General features: G+C 45.4%; 1 protein-coding gene across 2 annotated transcripts in view; it reads right to left on the bottom strand.

The window, feature by feature from the left end:
* The window catches only part of rbpjb (recombination signal binding protein for immunoglobulin kappa J region b), a 152,120-nt gene that overhangs the window by 24,456 nt on the left and 104,248 nt on the right, over positions 1-23,416 (bottom strand). For both annotated transcript variants that reach the window (XM_072496526.1, XM_072496527.1), the window contains exons 6-7: positions 20,738-20,875; positions 1,956-2,068 (exon numbers count right to left, since the gene is read on the bottom strand). In XM_072496526.1, the coding sequence (XP_072352627.1) occupies positions 1,956-2,068; positions 20,738-20,875 (251 nt within the window). The remainder of the gene's footprint in view (positions 1-1,955; positions 2,069-20,737; positions 20,876-23,416) is intronic.

The following is a 23,416-nucleotide window of genomic DNA, read 5'->3' as shown; positions in this document are numbered from 1 at the left end:
GCTTAAATGTTTTATTTGGGAATTCCTGTAAATTAAATACCCAAACAGATCAGTTTGTTTCGGCCTCTTGCACCAGGCTGAATGTTGAGCCTTGTCGGTCTCCAAAGCAAATATCACGAATATAAATGGAAATTTATATTGGACCCCTCTCTGATATTCAAGATATCATTAATATTTTGGGGAAGGAGTTTCATTATTTCCAAAACACAGTCTTTAAAATAAACATGCCGGCTGCATAGTATTTTTGGCTAATTTTGTCAAACCGGCAATTCTTTCCGAGTGTTTTTTTAAAAACGTAGTTTAAAAAAGGTACATGCAGCAAACATCTTTGTTCATCAGGCTTGTTCATGTCAGTGATAGGAAACACTAGGAACATTTTAGCACTGAGGTCATGGTGTTTCATTTCCAGAGTAGGAAATAATTAGTAGCAGGTTAAAGCTCCTATTGTTCTATTCTAACAAAATGCATTAATTCAAATTTCGAGGAGCTGACCCTACTGCATCAGAGTGAATTTATTTATTTCTTACTGTACTCACTTTTATGATCTTTAGACTGCTCAGTATCACGTTTGCCACAATTGGCAGCAATTTAATTTGAGTGATAAAGCTGTGGGATTGAGTATATACTCTATACTTGTTCCAGGATAGTACTGGAATGGTGATATACTGTCAGAACATTTCGCCCAAAAAAATGACAACTAAGATCGAGTCTTCCTATTAATGTGGGCATGAACAATTTAAGCCATTATTGAAAGAGCAAGGATTATACCTCCGTGAAGTACCTTGGGATTATTTGTGTGTTAAAAGGGACTTTCTAAATGCAAATTGTGCTTACAAGGACCCGTAGGGTCTTTTTGAGGTTAAATTGACATTAGGATTACATGCCTGTTTTAGATTGAAATAAAGCATATAGTCAAACCTGCAATCTGATGTGTAAGCCAAACAAATCCAGAGTATTACAAGGCGCTGCTGACAACTGAGCAACCGTCCAGGAAGGTGTATCTATCGTTGAGAGCTGGGATTCTTGCCATTTTGCCCTGCAAACTAATTTGCCAAGTAGCAGAGCGATGGGCAAGCCACAGGAAGTTTTAAATTATTCTGTGCTTTAAGCACACATTTTGGATGAACTCCAGCAGTGCTCCTAAGACTGGTCTATTGAGAGTGCTGACACAAGTTAGCAAGTTATAAAAGTTTAGAGAAGTGAGACTTGTGGTGTGCAAACAAAAATTGAATATTTTTCCAATAGCTGGGTTCAGAGACTTTTGTTGACATTCTGTTCATTGGACATCTGGATCTTCGCATGCATTTCTCCCTCAATCAATACCACCAGAAGCAGCTTAACAAATCACTGATCTCAATTGGTATTTACTTACCTCCTTGTGCAAAAACTGTCTGCTGCTTTTGCTGATAAACAGGAGCTACATTTGGAAAATTAATTCTTTGACTGTGAAGTGCTTGGAGACATTCTGATGTTGCAATAAGGTGTTATACCAATGCAAATTCTAATTTTCTTTTTTCTGAACTCAAATCCACTTTTTTGAACCCGTCTTTCAACATTAACTAAATCAGTAGCTCATTAAATCTCAGACAGCAAATGCACCCTATGCATGTAGAAGAATGCATGATACCTCGGGCATGTTGCCTGTTCTGAATGAGCCGATTTCAATATGCCACAGTTAGGGATCAATTAAAAGACAAATGTTTCTGAGATCACTATCCATGACTCAACTATTAAAAACAGCTTTGCCAAATATCGTTCATAAATGCACTCAGACTAGAATCATATAAAGAACTGAGCTCGAGCAAATTGCCAAAGGTCTGTGAATAGCCCTGCAACTGTACTGTCAAGCACATGTTTTTCTGCCTTTGATATACAAAGATGGCAAAACAAACTGGTCTATAAAATGCCAAACATTTAGGTTAGAGTACTAAATTATTAAAAGAAAACCACTGTACCAGTCTGGGGAGTGCCATTCCAGTAACAGAACATACTAGCTTCACTGTCTGACCATAATGAATGTATCCGTCCCGCACTGTGAATTCTTCTCCCTCTGATTCTTCATCATCCACTGCAGATAACAAAAAATATATTTATCATACATACTTTGAATCCAATTTAGTTACGTATTCAGTTAATGAGCCTGTTCAAAACACCTGCAAATGGCGACTGAAAGATGCCCTGAAATCATTTAAATTCTTTTTATCAAGAGCTACACGCACATATTCGATCACTGATTATATTGCTTATCGAGCACAATTGCCGATTAGTGCAAGACTAATGTTTTTATAATTAACATCGTACGGCACCTGTAGAATCCGCATAAAGTAGCACGTATAAACGGCACATAGAAAATACTGGATATAGTTTTATTAGCAATTCAACACGTCTCCACTCCCTTAAGGGTCTTCTTCCCCGAGCTGCACCCAGGTCAGGGCTTTTATACAAATGCGGACTCCCATTGTTAAGAGGAAGCTACCAGAGAAGTTCGTATTCTGTGGAGTTCACGGGACACCGGATGGTTCTTAACACTTGACCTCCACTGGGGCTATAACAGCACCAAAAAGAGCAGATCAATAGTAGAACAAGGATACCCAATTACACCGGCTTGCAAGTGCTTCTATTAACTAGATTGAAGATATAGTGAACCCTTGGAGCAACCTGCTACTTTGGAAGGTGGTTGCACCTTAAAAGCAGTGAGGAAGAACAACAAGTTCCAAGAGCACAAACAGTAAGTGAAAGACTTTGAATTAGTTTCAAAGTTTGGAAGGAATAAGGTCCCCAAAATCCTGGGTATTTCAAAAAGGCTTGAACATATTAATTTTCTTTGCAGAAAATGGGTCCCCCATATTAATGCACGTTGCATCTCGTTCCCCGTTGCTTTCTCCATGGCAACGCCTCGGCCATTGTCGACTTGCCAACCAATCAGCATTCTTTTCTTCAGTAGTATAAATTGTGATCATTTGAAATTGGCATTCGTGAATTTGTCTCAAGTGCAAAACAAAACGTTTCAGCAACTTGTCTCTCTTTTCAGCAATTTACATGGAACTGAGGATCTGCCCTTCGCGAGCACGCAGAGTCAGCAGGCATTCCCAGGTCTGACACCACCGTGCCAAAAAAAAGGAAAGATCCCATCAATTTTATTCTGATCTCTATGCCAGGACCGTTCTACGGTGGCTGACAGGAAAATCACAAACGATTAATCTGATAGATTTGACCCCACGTCCCAAGTTAAAGACCACTGTCTAACCCAATGCATCATCCACCTTCTATTTGCGCTTTGTAAACCTTTTCCCCAACTCAAAGACAAATCTGCTTAAATCGCACTTTAGTTGAAACATCAGACAGAGTAGTGTAGCCACCTGGGTTGGCCACTTCCCGTCTTAAAATGGAGATCTGCAAAGACTACAGGGAAATTCAGCCAAGCCAGGGAAAACTAGCAAGTGCAAAGTCTCCTGTGTATGAGAACTTGCAAAAGCCCAGACAGCACTGAAACAGCCATCTGCATACTAATGAGCGATCCCCGGGAACAATCGAAACATTTAAGGTGAATAAGGCCAAGCCAGGCTCCTCGGCGCCAGCAGGAGCCAAGACAAAGGAAGGCCAACGGACACTCGGGGAACGCCCAGCGATCAGGGAACACCTCCAGTATTGGAGAAATCGAACCAAGTGATCAGAACATAGTCCAATCACTTGGAACCAGATACGGGGACCGCCCCGAACGGCGTGAAGCCCCTGGGGACTATAAAATGGAGTCCCCAAGTTCAAATCGGTCTTCTTGGCAGGGTCACTCAGCAACGAAACAACCCTCGACAGTGAACTGCCTAAGCTGCCGCATCAACCAACTAAGTCTCCAGTCAACGCACGCTACGAGATAGGCGCTCCTATCTACCAGTCCATACCAGCTTTTGAATCCTGCAGGCTCAGAATTGAACGAAAGGCCATTTGTTCCCCTGACCTGGTGGGCCAGTTCCAAGCTCAATACAGGCCTTTTAGTGATAGAGATAGCCTAGAAAGTAGAGTTTATGCATGAGTAGTGATTTACTGTGTATAATAAATGTGTTTTGATTTGAATCTTACTAACTGGTGTGTTGAGTTATTGATCAGTACTTGAACTTGAACCTCGTGGCAGTATCATAAAGATGCCTGGCGACTCGAGAGCAAAGGTTGTAGAAATAGAGCAAATCCAGTAAAGACCCAACGGGTAACGAATTAAGATCCAACCAAAAGTTAGCAACATTTAATGGCTGACTCTGACGAGACCCGATTTAGAAGTGGCCTAACGACTCCGGGAGAACCCAAAATTTGAATTAGAATCCAATTGGGAACAGAAACATTCACAAGTGTTCAAGCAGTTCTGATCAATCCTCAGAATTCGGAAGCGTGTTAATGCATGCGCAACTAACAGGGCTATCAGGTAAAACTGATAGATTTTTGTTGCGAAAAACTGTCGGGAGTTTGTATTCCGGAAATTAGCCAACGCCGTACCCGGGATTACAGCACCGCCTTAGTACCACTTGTTCCAAATTTTAAAAGAGAGCATTCATACAGGAAAAATGGCAATGAAGGCAATGGAATGCCTTATGAACCCCCAGGAATTCGTGGTCACAGCGACCAGCAGCAGAGTAGGACACTGTCCCGTTTGGGAAGAAGAGATCAGAAAATATCTCAAATGGAAAGGATGGTCCCTTTGGAGTGAATTCTGTGCTAATGAGGAAACAGGATCCGGGAGTATAGAACATACTTGGTGGGAGAACCTGTCAGAGATCCATAAGAAAAGCTTGGGAAAAGCTCGCAAGCCGATGGCAATCGTGTCTTGTCTGGCACAATTGCAAGGCACAGAGGAGGTCGTTCGAACGCTCCGCAAAGAGATAGAAGAGAGACATCGAATGAGCAAGGTCGATGTTAGTGAGATCGAGAGAGAGAATATGGATTTGAGAAGGAAGTTAGCAGCAAAGGACGGAGAGGTGGATGATGCCAAGGGGGCACACCAGTCTTGTCTAGCGCATCTGAGCAGCTTCCAAACCCAGTACGATAAGGCCTATCAGGACACGCAACGTGCAGTCCTGGTAAGAGAGGAGACAGGGAAACAGGTAGAGGCATTGCAAAGGCAGTGCAGCGATTTAAAAGCAGCGTTAAGAGCACTCCATGCTGCCACCAAGGAGCACAGACAAAGCTCATTAGATCATGCGAAATGCAGGAAGCAGATTGCGGAACTGCAGTCTTTGCTTTCAGTACAAAATGGGTTTCAGAGCACCTTTGGATCCCAATTAGATGAGGAAGACGGCCCTGATTGGCAAGAGCTAAACAAAAGCCGCGGATAGATATGTTCAGGGAACATGTGCGCAAGGAAAGCCCCAAAAGAGAAAATCACCCCAACCCCGCACAGAGCAGATAGATCAGGCACCCTTGAATCCAGTAACCACCCACCGCACAGTCACATCGGAAGGAGACGCAGAATTCCTTTACACCACCCCCTTAACCGTGACCCAATTACGGGACGCGTGCAAAAATATCACACCGTTCCTCCCCACCTCAGACCCCACCACTTCTTTGCTAGAGTAAAGCAGCAGGCGACCATGTACGGCCTGGATGAGCATGAGCAAGTGAAGCTCACAGTTTTGAGTTTAGACCCTTCAGTTGTAGCAGCCCTTCCCGACCCACAGAATGTAGGAGGAGGCACCCTTGCAGAGATGCACACGGCGATCCTGGATGCGATCGGTTACAACAGAGGTGACCCAGTAGAAGGCCTGAATAAGTGCAGGCAGAAAAAGACAGAACACCCCACAGCGTTTGCTGGACGCCAGTGGATCCATTTTACAGCCGTTTTTGGAAATTTAGACCGCGCCCATTTGTCCCACGACAATATGGCCAAATGGACCCGCACCCTTATCTCCCATGCCACAGAGGCAGGACAAAAAGCCTGTACCAATTATGACCCCTTGGAAGAAGCGCACAACGAAAAGTGGGTTTTAAAAAGATTGTCCCGCACCTGGGACCAATCTTCCAAAACAAACCCGTAATTAGGAAACCCGAAGAACAGCAGGCAGAGGCAGATATCCAAGCCGTTAAAGCACACCAGAACCCGCATTGGTAAACGAAGGCAGGAACAGCCCCCCACAGAAACCACAGGAGTGTTACAACTGTGGACAATTAGGACACTTTGCACGAGAGTGCAATGCCCCACGAAAGCCACAGAAAGCCCAGCAGGCAGGCACTCTGAATAATAACAAGACAAAGCCCATACATAGTTTAAGCGCCCGTTCAGACCAGACAGACCTGAACGGAACTGACTGACGGTGTTCGAGCTCCCCCAGTTGGGTCTGCGACACCTTTTGGGATAGGTCCGGCCGACCAGTCATTGCAGCAAAAATACGGGGGCAGCCCATCGCATTTCTCTGGGACACAGGAGGGTCCCGCACCACAATTAATTCCTCCACCATGTTCCAAAAAGACACATGGCCCACTACAGCCACAATCACCCCTCAGCGGCTTCACGGGCCACTCACAACAGGGACACATCACAGCCCCTGTACCCATTCAAATTGGCAACATCACAACAAAACACCGCATAGTTTTGGTCGATCTGTACCACACAGCAGAACACATTTTGGGCATTGAGTTCATGAACTCCCACAACCTTTCATTTGATCCAGTAAATCAGTGTGTCTGGAAAATGACAAAGTCAGCAAGAGCCCCCGCAACGTTCACAGTAGGTGAGTATGTAAACAGGATTAGCGCAGTCGGCGATTTGGATTGGATTGGATTGTGTTTATTGTCACGTATACCAAGGTACAGTGAAAAGTATTTTTCTGCGAGCAGCTCAACAGATTATTAAATACATGGGAAGAAAAGGGAATAAAAGAAAATACATAATAGGGCAACACAACATATACAATGTAACTACATAAGCACTGGCATTGGATGAAGCATACAGGTTGTAGTGTTAATGAGGTCAGTCCATAAGAGGGTCATTTAGGAGTCTGGTGACAGTGGGGAAGAAGCTGTTTTTGACTCTGTTCGTGCGTGTTCTCAGCCGGGTGGGAGAGATCTTTGATTATACTGCCCGCTTTCCCCAGGCAGCGGGAGGTGTATGGAGTCAATGGATGGGAGGCAGGTTCGTGTGATGGACTGGGCGGTGGTCACGACTCTCTGAAGTTTCTTACAGTTCTGGGCAGAACAGTTGCCATACCAGGCTGTGATGCAGCCCGAGAGGATGCTTTCTATGGTGCATCTGTAAAAGTTGGTAAGGGTTGATGTGGACAAGCCGAATTTCCTTAGTTTCCTCAGGATGTCTAGGCGCTGTTGTGCTTTCTTGGTGGCAGCGTCGACGTGGGTGGACAAGGACAGATTTTTGGAGATGTGCACCCCTAGGAATTTGAAACTGCTAACCATCTCCACCTCGGCCCTGTTGATGCTGACAGGGGTGTGTACAGTACTGTGCTTCCTGAAGTCAATGACCAGCTCTTTAGTTTTGCTGGCATTGAGGGAGAGATTGTTGTCGCTACACCACTCCACTAGGTTCTCTATCTCCCGCCTGTATTCTGACTCGTCGTTATTCGAGATCCGGCCCATTATGGTCGTATCGTCAGCAAACTTGTAGATGGAGTTGGGACCAGGTTTTGACCCGACCACTATTAGCACAAACAAACAGGTTAGGGCAGTTCTCCAGAAGAACAGGACCACATTTGCAAGTCATAAACATGACTGCGGCAGAATGGCTGGTTCGGTTCAAATAATAGGACCTGACCCTAGACCCCAGAAGCAATACGGATTTCCCCAAGAGGCAGAGGGAGAAATCTCAAAGGTTATTAACAGCTTATTAGAACAAGGCGTACTTAGATCGGTAGCCCGATGGATCATGGCGACTGACCATCGATTACCAGGAACTCAACAAAGTCACCCCCGCAGCAGCACCCACGGTAGCCACAAGTCCCGAGACCATGCTCAAACAGGGACTCAACTGACGATATTTTACGGTTTTCGATGTCAGTAACGGACTCTGGTCCATTCCACTGGCAAAGGCGTGCCAATACAAATTTGCCTTCACCTTTAAAGCACAGCAGTACACGTGGACATGCCTTCCACAAGGATTCCACAACTCCCCCTCCATTTTCCACCAACAGCTGGAAAATGGATTATCAAAATTTTGTCGCCCCGAAAGTCTGGTCCAGTATGTGGACGACCTATTACGGCAGACAGACACCAAGGCAGAGCAAATCGAGCTTCTGGCCGAACTCCTGGAACTCCTACAGCAGATTGGTTGTAAAGTGAACCCCAAAAAGGCCCAACTTTTGAAAGACAAAGTGGTATATTTGGGAACGATTATCACACATGGTAAATGCGAGATAGAGGATAAAAGAATTGACTCGATTGTCAAATTGCTCCTTCCCCAGAATGTTTCCGCCCTCCGGTCGTTTTTAGGACTGGTTGGCTACTACCGAAACCATATTGACGGTTTCGCCACCAAGGCAGCAGCCCTCTCGGAACTCCTAAAGAAAGGAGCCCCTTGGGAATGGCTTCCACAGCACACGGATGCTATAGGTGTTTTAAAGAGCGCACTCATCGCAGGTTCCAGACCCCCTGTCCCCCTATGCTATTGAGATAGCTAGCACAGACCGTACCCTTTCGGCCGTGCTCCTCCAGGAACGTCACGAACAGTTAAGACCCGTGGCTTACGCCTCCAGAGATTTAGATCCTGTGGAGCAGGGATTTTCGGCCTGTGAAAGGCACCTGCTCGCAGTTTTCTGGGCAGTTCAGTACTTTTCATACATCACCGGACTAAACCCCATCACAATCCTCACGGAACACCCCCCCCATCCAACTTTTACTAGACGGACGACTTAAGGACGGTACAGTAAGCCAGATTGGAGCAGCCAGATGGACCTTTCTTTTGCAGGGACGGGACATCACTGTTAAAAGGACCAAGACCCACATTTTCCTAGCCGATAACCTTCAATACCCAGGCACCCCCCACGAATGTGAATTCATCTCACCGCACCACAACATAGGCCCCTTTAATGGGAAAACACCCCCCCCAGAAAGATAGGTAGTTCACCCCAGAGCCCCCAGCACACAGACACGTGCGCACCTTTGAAAATATATGTGGCTGGTTCTTCCACTGCCCTAGAAGAAATCTCATTAAAACTACCAGGACAATTAGGCGCGCAGGCAGCAAGATTAGCAGCCATTGTGTACATTATAGATCACCCAGATTCCTTCCCCAGCCCAGCAGTCATATACTCGGACAGCCTCTATGTCTGTAACAGCCTCACAGAATTTCTACCCCTGTGGCAAGCAAGAGGATTTGTTTCCGCAGACAAGAAAACCCCTCCCTTCAGCCCCATTGCTCTGGCACATTTTAGATAAAGCACAGGACAGGCTTTTTGGCATCATTAAAGTCCGAAATAGCCACCGTTCCTCCCCACCTGGAAATGTAAAAGCCGACGCATTGGCTAAAGCAGGTTCCAGACATGGACATTTTTGGAACCCCCCCCCGAAGGCGCCCCAGTGAATGCAGTTCAGGTCTCACAGACTAATATCGAGGATTTAGTGATGGCCCAGAAGCAAGATAGTAATCTCAGGGAGATTTTAAAAGGAAGCTTTCCAGCCCCATACGATAGGTTTAAAAATGCACTGACCACACATGACGGTGTGATCCTAAAAGACACCCTTTATGTGGTTTCTGAACAGGACAGGAATCAGCTTATTTGTTTGTTCCATGATAGTCATGGGTATCAGGGAATTGACCCCACTACAGCCCACCTCAGGCAGCTCTGTTGATGGACGAATTTAAAAGAAGATGACACGCACTACGTTGAGAATTGCCTCATCTGTGCTCAGAACAATCCGGACAGATACGCAAAGAAAGCTCAGTTTAGCCACACCCACCCCGTTAATGGCCCCTGGACTAACCTCCAGATTAATTTTATAGGACCATTGCCCCCTTCCAGGAATGGTTACAAGTATGTCTTAGTCGTTATAGACACGTTTACAAAATGGGTAGAAGCGTTCCCATCTAGAACACGGCAAAGACTACAGCTAAGATTTTAACCCACCACATCTTTACGAGATGGGGACTCCCCCACAGCATTGAATCCGACCAAGGTTCCCATTTTACGGGACGCGTCATGAAGAATATCCTCACAATATTTGGCATTACCAAAAAATTCCACATCGCATACCACCCCTAGTCAAGTGGTATCGTGGAGCGAATGAATCGGACGCCAAAAGCTACCCGTACGAAAATGGTCCAACAAAACAGCACCGCTTGGGATTCAGTCCTCCCTTTTGCATTAATGTTTTTACGTAACACTGTTTCAACATCCGCAGGATACACCCCACACACTCTCATGACCGGACGCCCCATGAAAGGCACAGAATTTGTATTAGGACTTGACCAGCCCTGAAGTGACGGCCCTCACACACGAGACCGCAGTCAAACAATTAGTGGAAAATGTAAAAACGGCTCAGCTAGCAGCCACAGTAAAATTAGGCACTAAGAAGAAACAGAGCAAGGCCTGTTTCGACAAGACAGTGCATGCGACTGAGTTTGAAGTAGGACAGCAGGTCATGCTCTCCATTTACAACCCCAGCACATTCCTGTCACCGAAGTATTCGGGTCCGTACTCCTTTGCGGATAAAGTAAGCCCCTCCGTGTATAAAATTAAGTACCCCAACGGGAAGACCGCGTGGTTCCATATTAACCAGCTCAAGGCATATGGCTCGCAGTCTAACCACACACACCACGTCATGCTCGACGCAGCAGACCATGCCCCGCCCACAGCTAACGTACCCCTACCCTCCCTCCACATGTCCACCCCACCCACGGACTCGACTTCGACCCACCCCCGAACTCTAGACTCCGCCCCGGAACGCCCACAGACAGCAGCAGCAGAGACAGCGACTGTGTCACAGATGATAGCCACAGCACGCCTCCCTACTATCCCCATGCAACAGGACCCACACCCAGCGAATCTGAACAAGATTCGAGTGATCCCTTCCTGATCACATTCCTCAACAAACCTCACCAAAGACCACCGCCCTATGATTACGCCCCCGACTCCGTCCCCACAGAATTAGACACAACCTTTTGGCACCGTGAGAATTCATACAGGCTCGTCCAAAACGACGAGATGGACCCCAAGTCACACCATGCAGCTTTATCAACCCTCATCCATTCACGAGTATGGCATCCGGGAGAAGAGGATTACATTGAGTCTGACTCCCAAAACGAGAACCCCTTTGTGACCCTGTTCGCAACTGATAACGGAGGTGTCCAGATGATGTTTTAAAAAGGAGCCGCTTGGGAGAAACGGTGTCCTTTCTGATGGAACCTGCAGCATGTTGTTCAATGTTTGTTTGTGTTATTGTTGAGTGTTGTTTGTACACTCGGAAGTTCCACGGCCACATGCCATAATTGTCGGCAGAAACCTGTGAAAACTTGCCAGCACGCTTATTGGCAGAAACCGCTGAGAGCTTGCCAACCCCCGTTCATAACTGCTCTTCTGGTTCTACGGTAGAACCTTTACAGCAACCCCTCACAATGACTACATTTTTGCCCTTTCTTGCCGGTTGCTCAGGCAGTGGAGAAACGGCAGTGATCTCCGCCCTGCCCGAGGACCCCCCCTCTGCTCAACTACGCTCGGGTAGAGCACATACGGCATTGATCACGGTCCTACTCGGGGATTCCGTCCAATTCTTACCTGCCGCGGCCCATACGCACCCCATTTTTGGCTCATTATGTTCAAAATTCTTTTGTTTCGTTTTGGCAACCTATGGTTGCTTCCCTCTGCTATTTACATCCTCAAACACTAGGATGGTAAATGACACAGGCTGAGAGACGGCTCGTAGTACGGCAGTATGTTCTTCGATGTCTTGTCCGAATATTCGGTTGAAAAAAAAATGAAGGAGTCACACATGGTGACAAATTATAAAGGGAAATTGGCACAAAAAGACAGACATGCTAACATTCAAGATATTACACAAGATAGTAACAGATATTATGCTTGTGTCCATAGAACTCCGGAACCTCAGGAACTCCAGAGGAAGAAGACAGAAAGACGGAAAGGTGAAGACAACCTTCATGTTCACCTGGATCTTAGCAGGATCCCTTCAGTTGCGCGCGGATGCCACCCCCCTGACCCCTACCACACAGGCCGTGAATGATTCCCACCCCTACCATACACTACACCCTGACATAGTTAACCCAGAGATAGTTACCGATACCCCGACCTGGTGTGACAAGTTTCTAACCTGGTATTCACTATCATACGTAATTGAATCCCTCCTAGTGGCAATATTCTGCAGCATCGTGCAGACCATCCGCATGAGAAAATGGCGAAGGACAGCCTACCGCTCTAGCACCCCGGTATACACGTTTAGGTCCCCTATTTTCGGACTTCATCAAACCCCCCATCCCCTCGCGTGAATTAAAGTGCATCCGCTTTTCTTTATGTTTGTTTTTGTTCAATAAAGAATGTAAACCTCTGTGCTTGACTGCCAAGCCAGAGAAACTTGTGTTGCTGCTATTTGTAAATTTAAAGTGTTGTAGATTATTTCTGATTGTTTGAGTGAGGATAGTTTATTGAGGATAGTTAGAGGTACCATTTTTTTAATGTTGTAATGCATGTCCCTGTTGTGACATAGCGCCACTTAGAATTGTTAGTTAAAAATTTTCATACATAGTTATGGTCAGTGTAGAGGCCATGGACGAGTGCTCGCTGGATCAGGAAGTGAAGACAACGCAGTTATGTGATCCTTCACGCGAAAAGGAGGGCGAGTAGCCACCTGGGTGGGCCACTTCCCGACTTAAAATGGAGATCCGCAAAGGCTACAGGGAAATTCAGCCAAGCCAGGAAAAACTAGCAAGTGCAAAGTCTCCTGTGTATTAGAACTTGCAAAAGCCCAGACAGCACTGAAACTCTCAGCCATCTGCATACTAATGAGCGATCCCCGGGAACAATCGAAACATTTAAGGTGAATAAGGCCAAGCCAGACTCCTCGGTGCCAGCAGGAGCCAAGACAAAGGAAGACCAATGGACACCTGGGGACCACCCAGCGATCAGGGAACAACTCCAGTATTGGAGAAATCAATCCAAGTGATCGGAACGTAGCCCAATCACTTGGAACCAGATACGGGGTTCGCCCCGAATGGAGTGAAGCCCCTGCGGACTATAAAATAGAGTCCTCAAGTTCAAATCGGTCTTCTTGGCAGGGTCACTCAGCAGTGAAACAACCCTCGACAGTGAACTGCCTAAGCTTCCGCATCAGCCAAGTAAGTCTCCAGTCAACGCACGCTACGAGATAGGTGCTCCTAGCTACCAGTCCATACCAGCTTTTGAATCCTGCAGGCTCAGAATCAAACGAAAGGCCATTTGTTCCCCTGACCTGGTGGGCCAGTTCCAAGCTAAGTATGGCCTTTTAGTGATAGAGATAGCCTAGAAAGTAGAGTTTATGCATGAGTAGCGATTGACTGTGTAATAAATGTGTTTTGATTTGAATCTCACTAATTGGTGTGTTGAGTTATTCATCAGTACTTGAACTTGAACCTCGTGGCGGTATCATAAAGTTACCTGGCGACTCTAGAGCAAAGGTTATAGAAAGAGAGCAAATCCAGTAAAGACCCAACGGGCAACGAATTAAGAGCCAACCAAAAGTTAGCAACAGTAGCCATAAAGGTTCCAAGTCCACCACCATAAATACTTCTAAGACATGGTTAAACCTGTGAACATACCTGATTCCAGTTACACTCTTTCACACCAGAGACTGACAATAACCACCCAATTAACTGTACCATGTTGTGAGACTCTGTCCACATCAGCTTATTTGCAAAATATAATTCCCAGAAGCACATCAAATAATGGACCACATAAAAATAAGAAGAATCTTTATTAGTGTCACAAGTAGGCTGACAACACTGCAATAAGTACTGTGAAAATCCCCCAACTTTTGTGGCATGGAGAGAGGAAATGTGTGAGCATAATGGAAGTGGTGGGGAAAGGAGGACAGTGGCTGGGATGAGCAGTGGCTCTAGCACAGGGAATGAAAGAGAAAGCATGGAGGGGAAGAGAGGGAAGGACAGACTAACGGGGATATAAAATGGTAGTGTAGGGACAGGGTTGGACAGTAAAGATGCCTACAAAGAACACAGATTGGGAAATAAACTTGCAATGTTGATTCCCTCATTTATTTATTGTCGTTATCATTTTTGATCCGTGAATAGTTAATGGAGACAAAGTTGAGCAAGGGTTGATAAACTCAAAAGTTGCAAAATAGTACACTGCGCTATGAAGATTTAGATTTTAAGAACTAAGACTTCTGGCACTTGAGAGATCAGAAGGATTTGGTTTAATTTGTTGGCCGATACCCTCAAGACGAAGGGAAATAATGCGATCTCTTAGCATGAATGAATTTGATCGAACCTTTGTGCAAAATATTTGTAGCGTGGTCGGTCCACTGACGGACTTGCTCAAGAAGCGTAACAAATTCCAGTGGACTTTCAACAGGCATTTGACTGCCTGAAAGCTGTGATCACCAATGCTCCTGTATTGGAGAATTGAAAGGGACTCTGTGGTCAGATTGAACTAAAGTATCTGATTCTAAAGAGAAATGCCAAGGAGTAGAGGAATGGATGGATCATGCAGAGATTTCCCTGAACTAAAAATATCCGCCTCATCCTCCACCTGTTCTTGTTATTTTTCAACCATCTGATCAAAAATCGTTTCTGATAATTGCACTTCAACTTCATCTTCAGCCTTTGATTTCTCCTCTTGTCTTAACCTGTGACTTTGCGACCTTGTTACGACACAATCCGGAAAAATCCCAGGATATTCGTCCTTCAACACTTAAGTTCTCTGATTTTCCACTGTCTTATCAACCACAGTAGGCATTACTCCCACCAGCGATCCAGCTATATCATTACCCAAGATAAACTGTATTCCTGGACAAGATAGTTTCTCTATTACTCCTACTACCACTTCACCTTCTTCACTGGACTTTCCAACTTTACCTTATATAATGGAATGCTACTCCTCTCACCCTGAATTCCACGTATCACCACCTTTTCTGGCAACATTCTTCCCAAACTACATAATTCCTCATCTCTTACCATTAAAGATTGACTAGCCCCTGTACCTCTTAAAATTGTGACTTCTTTACCTGCTCCTCCTGATACACATGAGTAAACTTTACCCACACAAGTAAATTCTTTAAATACATCTGGCACCTTCTTAACAATTAATTCTTGAACAGGCTGTACGATCGTTTGCACCTCCTTCGCTTCCCTTGGGCTTTCCTTTATCACTCTAAAAAAATCCCACTGTCTTATCCTGTTTTACCAGTTTTAAGCCTCTGTTCTTCCACACGAGTTCTCACTACATCAGGAATTGAATTTTTAAACTCCTCCAAAAGTATAATTTTTCTGAGAGCTTCATACGTTTGGTCTATTTTCATACGTTTGGTCTATTTTGAAAGGTGGATATCCACCTATCAAAATTACTTTGTTTGAGCCTTTCAAACTCCATGTATGTTTGACTAAATTCTTTCCTTAAATTTCTAAACCTTTGTCTGTAAGCTTCAGGCACTAGCTCATATGCACTTAAGATGGATTTCTTCACCTCCTCATACGTCCCAAATACCTCCTCCGGTCGTGATGCAAACACTTCACAAGCTCTACCTACCAGCTTTGTTTGAATCAGTAATACTCTTTCTCATGTTCCATTTGTTTAATTTGCAACTGAATTTTTGCCATTTCCAATGAGTCAAACGGTATCTCAGGCAATTTTAAATGCTTAACCACCACCATAATTACCTCATCTTTTTCGCATTTTGTCAGCTGAAGCTAACTGCAATGTTTTTGCCAAATCTAACAGTCTGCTTTTAGTCTCTGTCCATAAGGTACTGCGTGTGACAGTCTCCATCCAAAAAACCTTCTGAGCTTCTGAAAGAGCAATTGTCCACAACACACTCCCCACTTAAACTAAAATACCACACCGGAAAAGCAACAATCCTTCACTGTCTTTAAGTTATGGGAGAGGTGTTTTCACAACCCCAAATTGTATCATCGAGTTCACTCAACTCCCACCTTGAATGGATTGTTGCTTTTGAAGCACACGGCTTGTTCCCCAGGTGTGGTATTACAATTATGGACACATGGGTTTTTAAACAAAACAATGTTTATTCTATGAACTCAAGTTAACCTTTTAAAAACAAACATTTAATATCTTAATACTCATTACTTCAAAGATAACTCCAAAAGACTACAACACTAAATAATCCTTTGAATTATTCCTTTAAACATCCAAGAGACTTAACACCTTGAAACAGAAACACATCAGGTTAAAGGCATTACTATTATGATTTTAAATCACCCAAATGATCCAGAGATAGTCTTTCATCGCAGAGATCACAGCAGATCCAGCTCACTGCAAACACAGACACACACCCAAGCTCTTTCAAATTGAAACTAAAAACTCAGAACTAACCTCAAAATGGCCGAACTGAGCTCAGCTCCACCCACTCTCTGACATCACTGCATTTCTTAAAGGTACATTGCTTAAACATCCATTTCTTAAAGGTACTCTCACATGACAACCCACTCATTCTACCGCAATCCATGTGCCTATCCAATAGCCGCTTGAAGGTCTCTAATGTTTCCGACTCAACTACTTCCACAGGCAGTGCATTCCATGTCCCCTCTACTCTCTGGGTAAAGAAACTACCTCTGACATCTCCCCTATATCTTCCACCATTCACCTTAAATTTATGTCCCTTTGTAATGGTTTGTTCCACCCGGGGAAAACGTCACTGACTGTCTACTCTATCTATTCCCCTGATCATCTTATAAACCTCTATCAAGTCGCCCCTCATCCTTCTCTGTTCTAATGAGAAAAAGCCTAGCACCCTCAACCTTTCCTCCTAAGACCTACTCTCCATTCCAGGCAACATCCTGGTAAATCTCCTTTGCACCTTTTCCAAAGCTTCCACATCCTTCCCAAAATGTAGCGACCAGAACTGCACACAGTACTCCAAATGTGGCCTTACCAAAGTGTTGTACAGCTGCATCATCACCTCACGGCTCTTAAATTCAATCCCTCTGTTAATGAACGCTAGCACACCATAGGCCTTCTTCACAGCTCTATCCACTTGAGTGGCAACTTTCAAAGATGTATGAACATAGACCCCAAGATCACTCTGCTCCTCCACATTACCAAGAACTCTACCGTTAACCCTGTATTCCGCATTCATATTTGTCCTTCCAAAATGGACAACCTCACACTTTTCAGGGTTAAACTGCATCTGCCACTTCTCAGCCCAGCTCTGCATCCTATCTATGTCTCTTTGCAGCCGACAACAGCCCTCCTCACTATCCACAACTCAACCAATCTTCGTATCGTCTGCAAATTTAGTGACCCACCCTTCAACTCCCTCAGCCAAGTCATTAATGAAAATCACAAACAGCAGAGGACCCAGAACTGATCTACAATTATATTGTATAATTGATAGCTAGCCAGACCTGGATGATTAAATAAGCAAGCAGTGAGTCTCAATGAATAACTGAAGAATAAGTAATAAAGTAGTTACTAAGGCTGGATAATAGTCTAATGTTTGAAGTTTAAAATAATAATTTGGGGCTGTAAGCTTTGTAGGGAAAAAAAGGAGCGGTTGGATACCGAAATAAACATGGACCTCATTCGTCCTTAGCCATCTGGGGCAGGTGTTTGGAAAATGAATGCAGATGTGTACAAATTCAGGTAAAAGATCACAAACCATCTCATTGCGTTACTCGAAGGAACAATGTATGTAAATAGTTAAATCCAATAACCTTGAATGTTTAAATGGCATTACATCTCATTCTTCTCCAAAGAATATAGACTTAATTTACTCAGCTTCTCACGATTGGGCAACTGCTTATCACCGGGACCGATCAAGTGAACCTTAGTTCAAGTCCTATTTCTGAGATTGCTGATTAGGCCAATCTTACAGCTCACAAGGCTGCAGGAATCCCAATGAGTATGTTGACCAGCAAAGGTAGACAGTTGTAGGTGAACCGATTAGCGGATTTCTCAATTCGCATGTCATGAAAAGGGAGCTCATTAGACTGCTCCATTTCAACGGTGAATAGGAGTGCGGGACGAGGCACATTAAGGGGTGTAAAGAAACTCTTGGGTGCAGCTCCAGATTCAAATATATGTGACAAATGCAGGATATTGGATTATAAGCATTTGACAAATTAAGGGTTAGCGTGTGTTTGACTGCAGTGATCATGATTTTAAAAGAATCTTGTTTTGCAAGACCAGAAAGCTTTTAGGAACCAGAGGTGAAATTGACCAGAGTAGAAAGCCTGGGCTAATGCACTGTTGTTTGACTAGAGGGAGTCCCTGGGAAGTTATTTGTTTTCAGCTTGGGAGAGATAATGTCATTGCTGAGTGGAGCTAAGGCATTCAGACATTTTTGAGAAAGCTTTGGAGTCAAGTTCTGATCTGGCTAACACCAAGTCCACAAGTAAGGTCTTTTGCTCTCACGGGAGAATAGTACCTAAAGCAGTACAGACTTGTCCGAGGACAAGGGGGAAGTTGAAACAAATCAGTTAAAACAGCTTTTTGAAGATATACAGCCAGAATCTGCAGAGGCTCGAACAGGAGCCAAATCTGTTTGAGAAAACAAGTATTACTCTGTGCTTGTGGGAGGGGGATTTTTCTTGTTGTTTAATTGGAATAGAGATAGTAATTAAGGATATTGTATTTAATGTATTGCGTTTAAAAAAAAAGATATCGTATTCCAAACACATTCAACAAAATAACACAAGCTTAACATCCAACCAAACTATACAGTTTGTACATTTTTCCCCTTTTAATCCCCCCTCGACAAATAGCTCATCAAATATAGCCATGAACGGCCTTCACCGTATCTCAAAGCCCTCCTCTGACCTCCTTAAGGCAAATTTGATTTTCTCCAGCCTGATGAAATTCGTACACATTCCCTAGCGGCGTAGTCGACCTCCAATTCAAAAGTATCTGTCGCCCGACAATCAGAGAGGCGAAGGCCACGACGTCGGCCCCCTTCCTGCCCAGCAGTTCCAGCATCTCGGACAACCCAAAGATTGTCACCATAGTGTTCGGCTTCACCTCAACTCCTACAATTCTCGATAGGGTCCCGAACACTGCCTCCCAAACGTTCCCCAACTCCGCACAACCCCAGAACATATGAGCATGATTCGCTGGCCCCCTCCCCCACTTCACACCTGCCTGCTACCCCCAGAGAAAATCCTCTCAGAGTCATGGGGACCCTGTGCACCACCTTACATTGTGCCCTTCTCACAACCTGCATTCCCACCCAGCCTCAGGTCATCAACAAACCCAGACACATTACTCCCTACAACCCTATCCAAGTCATCAATATAGAGTGAACAGCAGAGGATCTGGCACCGATCCCTGCAGCACACAAGTCCCAGCACATTAACCTGAAAATGCCCCATTTATCCCTACTCTTTGCACTCAATCCCCTATCCACGTCAATATAACCAGGGGCTGGTTTAGCACGGGTTCAATTCCCGTACCGGCCTCCCCAAACAGGTGCCGGAATGTGGCAACTAGGGACTTTTCACAGTAACTTCATTGAAGCCTACTTGTGACAGTAAGCGATTATTATTATTATCACCCCCAGTTCCATGAGCCTTTAGCTTGTGTATTAATCTTCTGTGTGGCACTCTATCGAATAGTCCAACTGAAAGAAAATATTCCTGTTGCAAAATGTAGCACACATTCTCAATGTCACATTTACAGGTGAAGCTGAACAACAAGTGAGCTTCAGCCACAGGTTGGCTTATAAGAGGCAATATGGTGAATGTCTGTCAACATGCTGTTCTGCCATGGAAAGCAGCACAGTAAAGCCCTAAACTGACACACCAAATACCCACACAAGCATTTTCCAGTAATGGTGGGGTAAGGAGTGATCACCCGACAGCAAGAGTGGAAATCACAGCTGGTCTTTCATCCCTGCACTGAAGTCAAGTTGTGTGTTCCAATTGGTGCTATGGTCAATATTTGTTCATGGGTAGCACAGATCAATAAATCATCTGGAACAAAGACTCTTTTTTCTTTCACTAATTTTACCCCTTTCCACCCCACAGTGTGTATGTATGTGCATGTATATATAGAGAGTGGGGGCAAGTTAAAGTGCAAATTAGGTATTAGCTAATAGTTAACCAGTTGTATTTGCTGCATATTACACCATAGTTCTTGTTATAAACAAACAGTAATTATGTTCACATTTACAAACCAGGTGACTGTGATAATTGGGCAGCCAACGGTATTTTTGTAAGAATTATTGTGTAATTCACTTGTGTTGTGACTCCGGGGCATGTGGGGCTGGAATTGACTGCGCACTAGCCTAGGGTGTCAGAACAACGTACATGGCAAACCCAAAGCTTGAAAAAAAAAAACAATTTTCTTGCGTACAACAGCACCTCAGTAACAAACAGGGAAAGGCTCCCAGCTTAAAACTCTGCCCTGTTCAGGTTTTCCAATAGGGTCTGCATCAATAAATACATTGGATAACATTCTAAGAGCCAACCCAATGCCCAAAAGCTTTTTCTCTTACTAGAAAATGTTTGTTTTTTTAAAATGCATTGGAGATTTCTATTTGCAGAACAATGGCTTTGTTTAAAATTACATGTAATACAAAAATAACGTACAAGTCAGGAATGCACAGCAAAGTGCACCAAGATAGGGCTGCTTACATAAATGGATGTAAAATGCTCCCCACTGTTGTGAACTGGCATGGAAATTTCCTCCTTCTACATGTAGATAACGTGTACTGACAGTCTGTGAACGAAGTCTGTTAAATAATGCCACCTTTGTTCCTGATGCAATACATACTAAAAAAGAAGAAAAAATAAACAGAATTATAGGAAATCACAACAAAATAATCAGAGCGTTAACTATTAATGAGGTAATGGGTGGTATTACCTCATTGAAGGCTCAACTTTCAAATAATCTCAATTTGTTTCACAAGTATTTTAGATTGTAGCCATTTATTAAGATGACTAAGTATCTGCACAGTCAAAACTGGCAAACTTTGTTTCAGCTACAATAAATACCCAATCCTATTTCATACTTTTCCTTTAAAGAACAATACAGCACAGGAACAGACCTTCAGCCCTCTAAGCCTGTAATGGTCATGATACCAACCTTTGCCAAAACCCTAGGCACTTCCTTGTGCCGTACCCCTCTATACCCATCCTATCCATGTGTTTGTCAAGACGCCTTTTCTTTAAAAAAAAAATTATTAAAGTTTTTTAACACAATGTTTCACCCTTACAAACAATAACCCCCTCCCTCGTAACAAAATAGTAAGAAATCGCACAAAGCAAGATATATACATGGTAAAACGATATGTTACATAGCTTTGTACACTGGCTCTCTCCCGCACATGCCAGTTTCCCAAATCCTTCATGTTTTCTCTTGCTCCTCCACCCCCCCAGGCAAGCCCCGCTTCCCCCCCCTCTCACAGGACGTCCCCCCATCGCCCCCCCCCCCCCCCCCCCGCGGGGGTTGCTGCTGACCGACCTTCCTCTAACGCTCCGCGTGATAGTCCAGGAACGGTTGCCACCGCCTGTAGAACCCCTGCGCAGACCCTCTCAAGGCAAACTTTATCCTCTCCAGCTTTATGAACCCAGCCATGTCATTTATCCAGGCCTCCACGCTGGGGAGCTTCGCCTCCTTCCACATTAGCGAGATCCTTCGCCGGGCTACTAGGGACGTAAAGGCCAGAATGCCGGCCTCTTTCGCCTCCTGCACTCCCGGCTCGTCCACTACTCCAAATATTGCTAGCCCCCAGCTTGGCTTGACCCGGACTTTCACCACCCGAGATATCGCTCCCGCCACTCCTCTCCAGTACCCCTCAAGTACCGGGCATGACCAAAACATATGGACATGGTTCGCCGGACTCCCTGCGCACCTTCCACATCTGTCCTCTACCCCAAAGAACCTACTCGACCTCGCCCCCGTCAAGTGCGCTCTGTGAACCACCTTAAATTGTATCAGGCTGAGCCTGGCACACGAGGAGGAGGAGTTAACCCTACCTAGGGCATCAGCCCATAACCCCTCCTCAATCTGCTCCCCCAGCTCCTCCGCCCATTTACCCTTCAGCTCCTCTACCGGCGCTTCCCCCTCTTCTTTCATCTCCTGGTATATTGCCGACACCTTGCCCTCCCCGACCCATGCACCCGAGATCACCCTGTCTTGAATTTCTTGTGCCGGGAGCAACGGGAATTCCCTCACCTGTCGCCTCACAAACGCCCTCACCTGCATATATCTAAAAGCATTTCCCGGGGGTATCTCAAACTTCTCCTCCAGTGCCCCTAGGCTCGCAAACGTCCCGTCAATGAACAGGTCCCCCATTCTTCTAATCCCCGCCCGATGCCAGCTCTGAAACCCCCCGTCTATCCTCCCCGAGACAAAACGGTGGTTACCCGTGATTGGGGACCACACCGAGGCTCCCATTGCACCCGTGTCGTCTCCACTGGCCCCAGATCCTTAGCGTTGCCGCCACCACCGGGCTCGTGGTATACTTTGACGGCGAGAGCGGCAGCGGTGCCGTCACCAACGCCCCCAGGCTCGTTCCTTTACAGGACACCATCTCCACCCTCTTCCATGCCGCCCCCTCTCCCTCCATCACCCACTTGCGGTTCATCGCCACATTTGCTGCCCAGTAGTAGCTCCCTAGGTTTGGCAGCGCCAACACTCCTCGGTCACAACTGCGTTCCAGAAACCCTCTCCTTACCCTCGGGGTCCTATTCGCCCACACAAACCCCATAATACTCCTACCTACTCTGTTAAAAAAGGCCTTGGTGATCACGATGGGAAGGCACTGAAACACAAAAAGAAACCTCGGAAGGACCACCATTTTGACCGACTGCACTCTACCCGCTAGCGAGAGCGGTAACATGCCCCATCTTTTGAAGTCCTCAGCCATCTGCTCCACCAACCTCGTCAGATTCAGTTTATGTAGGGCCCCCCAACTCCTGGCTATCTGGATCCCCAGATACCGAAAGCTTCCCTCCGCCCTCCTCAGCGGTAGATCTCCTATCCCCGTTTCTTGGTCGCCTGTCTGTACTACAAAAAGCTCACGCTTCCCTACATTGAGCTTATAGCCCGAAAAATCTCCAAACTCCATCAGAGTCTGCATGACCTCCACCATCCCCTCCATTGGATCCGCCACATACAGCAACAGGTCATCCGCATAAAGCGACACCCGATGCTCTTCTCCCCCTTGGACCACCCCCCTCCATTTCCTAGACTCCCTCAATGACATGGCCATGGGTTCGATCGCCAATGCAAACAACAGGGGGGACAGGGAGCACCCCTGCCTCGTCCCTCGGTACAGACGAAAGTACTCTGACCTCCGCCGGTTCGTC

The sequence above is a fragment of the Scyliorhinus torazame genome, chromosome 3 (genome assembly GCF_047496885.1).
Source record: "Scyliorhinus torazame isolate Kashiwa2021f chromosome 3, sScyTor2.1, whole genome shotgun sequence".
Taxonomy (NCBI): domain Eukaryota; kingdom Metazoa; phylum Chordata; class Chondrichthyes; order Carcharhiniformes; family Scyliorhinidae; genus Scyliorhinus; species Scyliorhinus torazame.
The sequence above is the reverse complement of the archived record's forward strand: the minus strand, read 5'-3'. Positions and strand labels throughout refer to the sequence as shown.